Source organism: Nanorana parkeri, unplaced genomic scaffold, assembly GCF_000935625.1.
Source record: "Nanorana parkeri isolate BGI_ZX_2015 unplaced genomic scaffold, ASM93562v1 scaffold3921, whole genome shotgun sequence".
NCBI lineage: Eukaryota > Metazoa > Chordata > Amphibia > Anura > Dicroglossidae > Nanorana > Nanorana parkeri.
This window is the reverse complement of record NW_017310188.1, coordinates 2,101-4,283: the sequence shown is the minus strand read 5'-3', so window position 1 is coordinate 4,283 and position 2,183 is coordinate 2,101. Positions and strand designations below refer to the sequence as shown.

Here is a 2,183-nt window from a genome sequence, read left to right as displayed (position 1 = left end):
AAGAGGCACCACACAAACCTCAGCACTTTGTCTTAGAACATTTTAATTTTGCATGCTTACTTGTGAAACACCCCCACCCCCGTCTTTATATATCTTTAACATGTTTGAGGATGGTTCTTACGATGCGGATATTGCCTGCTGTCTCCCAGCTCCTGAGTGCACATGCGAGCATAAATTTGCAGACGTTTAAAATTCACTTTTATTTTTAAATGTGCCGTTACTTGGAAATGATATGAACATTCAGGAGCTGATAGACATCAGGGCATCCAGTTGAAAAGTCCTCGATTATCAGGTCTCCGGTGGCCCTTCAACTCCAGGGGGTACAGGAGACAGCAGGCGGTCACAGATTTGTAATGGGGGCATTGGTTACAAAGAACTCCCGGCATGCAGTGCGGCACTGGAGATCGGTAGTGGTGAGGCCTGGCAGCTACCTTTGGCCGGCACAGAGAACTCCCAGCATGCAGTGTGGTGTTGGAGATCGGTAGTGGTGAGGACGGGCAGCTATCCGTACCCGCTACAGAGAGCTCCCAGCATGCAGTGCGGTGGTAATGAGTCAGGCTTACCTGTAATCTCCGGCGGTGCCGGTTCCCCTCTCTCCTTCCGCATAAGCTCTTTCATTTCAGGCACATAGAAGTCATCTTGTCGTGACAGAGGGCACATGAAGATGATTTTATCTCCCTTGTAGATCTCCACGTAGGGGTGAGCACACAGCTTCCTTTCCTGGAAGACAGAAGATTGAGCAGAGTTATCCCAACATGTAATGACATCTCCAGCTGAACGATCGGACTGTGGATTCTCCTCCCGCAGGGCGCCCTCCCTTCCCCCCACCTTGCTGGGCACTACAGAAATGCAGCACAACGCATTCCTGTGCTGAGTTCCCGGGTCTGTACACCCGCTGTGCCCATTATGAGGGGCTCCCACCATCCCTGTGCTGAGTTCCCGGGTCTGTACACCTGCTGTGCCCATTATGAGGAGCTCCCACCATCCCTGTGCTGAGTTTCCGGGTCTGTACACCCGCTGTGCCCATTATGAGGGGCTCCCACCATCCCTGTGCTGAGTTCCCGGGTCTGTACACCTGCTGTGCCCATTATGAGGAGCTCCCACCATCCCTGTGCTGAGTTCCCGGGTCTGTACACCCGCTGTGCCCATTATGAGGAGCTCCCACCATTCCTGAGCTGAGTTCCCGGGTCTGTACACCCGCTGTGCCCATTATGAGGGGCCCCCACCATCCCTGTGCTGAGTTCCCGGGTCTGCACACTTGCTCTGCCAATCACGAGGGGCTACCCGGAGGAGAGGAACACCACCAAGGTGACCTGCGTCACAGCCGGGATCTATGGTTGGTTAGCTTACCAGTGGACCCCTCAGGGGTCATAGGCCAGCAGGTTCCGTAGCCCACCAGACAGTACTTGAACATGAGTAAAATGACCCGTTACCTCTCCCCCATGCGACTCTAAACACATCAATTTGTATTAAATAACCACCTAAAATCCTGAATGATATTTGGGATTCTAGTGTGTAGTCCGTGTTCTGTACATGTATGAAAGCGAACGCTCACATGCTAGCGTTAATATTTTTTAGCCGATGAGCGGGACCACATAGGATCGGTGTTGTGGATTGCAGCGCGGCTTGGTATGGGGTCTCCTCCTCCCTCCCTGCTCCCCCTTATGGTCTAATTAGAGGCGGGAGCCCCGCGGTGATGCTCGAGCTGTGCCCAGGAGCGGCTGGCTCAGCCAGCTCATTAGAAGACCCCTTCCTCGCTCTCCCGCGGAGGGAGGGGGGACACCGCTGCGCCCACATAACAATACACACATTATAACTGCACAAGATGCAATCATAAGGGATTAGCACACCGGCTTTTCCTGAAGCTGCAGCTCATTCGCGGCAGCCGTCCGTCTCTCCCAAACCCCCCGGCGTGGCGACAAAAAACTAGGAACTGACAATCCAACCGGATCCGGCAATTTCATCCAAACACCGAGGTCAGAGAAGACCCCAAACACAGAAGAGTGGTCCAAGTGGTCCCTCCAGGCTGCCCTTCCTTTGACTAGAGGTCTAGGTTTGTCCTGAGAATGTTTAAATCCACTTGCAGCTATTAGACTCGTTACCTCTGCTGGAAGTCTGTTCCATCATCAACTACTCTTTCTGTGAAGTAATACTTTCTAAGGTTCATTTAGAACTTTCCTCCT

At 52.8% G+C, this 2,183-nt stretch overlaps 1 protein-coding gene across 1 annotated transcript in view; it reads right to left on the bottom strand.

Moving 5' to 3' along the window:
- TEX264 (testis expressed 264) overlaps nucleotides 1-720 on the bottom strand; it is a gene marked incomplete at its 5' end in the record, with an annotated part of 2,937 nt that extends 2,217 nt beyond the window's left edge. The window contains one exon of the mRNA XM_018575435.1: nucleotides 564-720. Coding sequence (XP_018430937.1) covers nucleotides 564-720 — 157 coding nt within the window. The remainder of the gene's footprint in view (nucleotides 1-563) is intronic.
- Nucleotides 721-2,183: the final 1,463 nt, after the last annotated feature.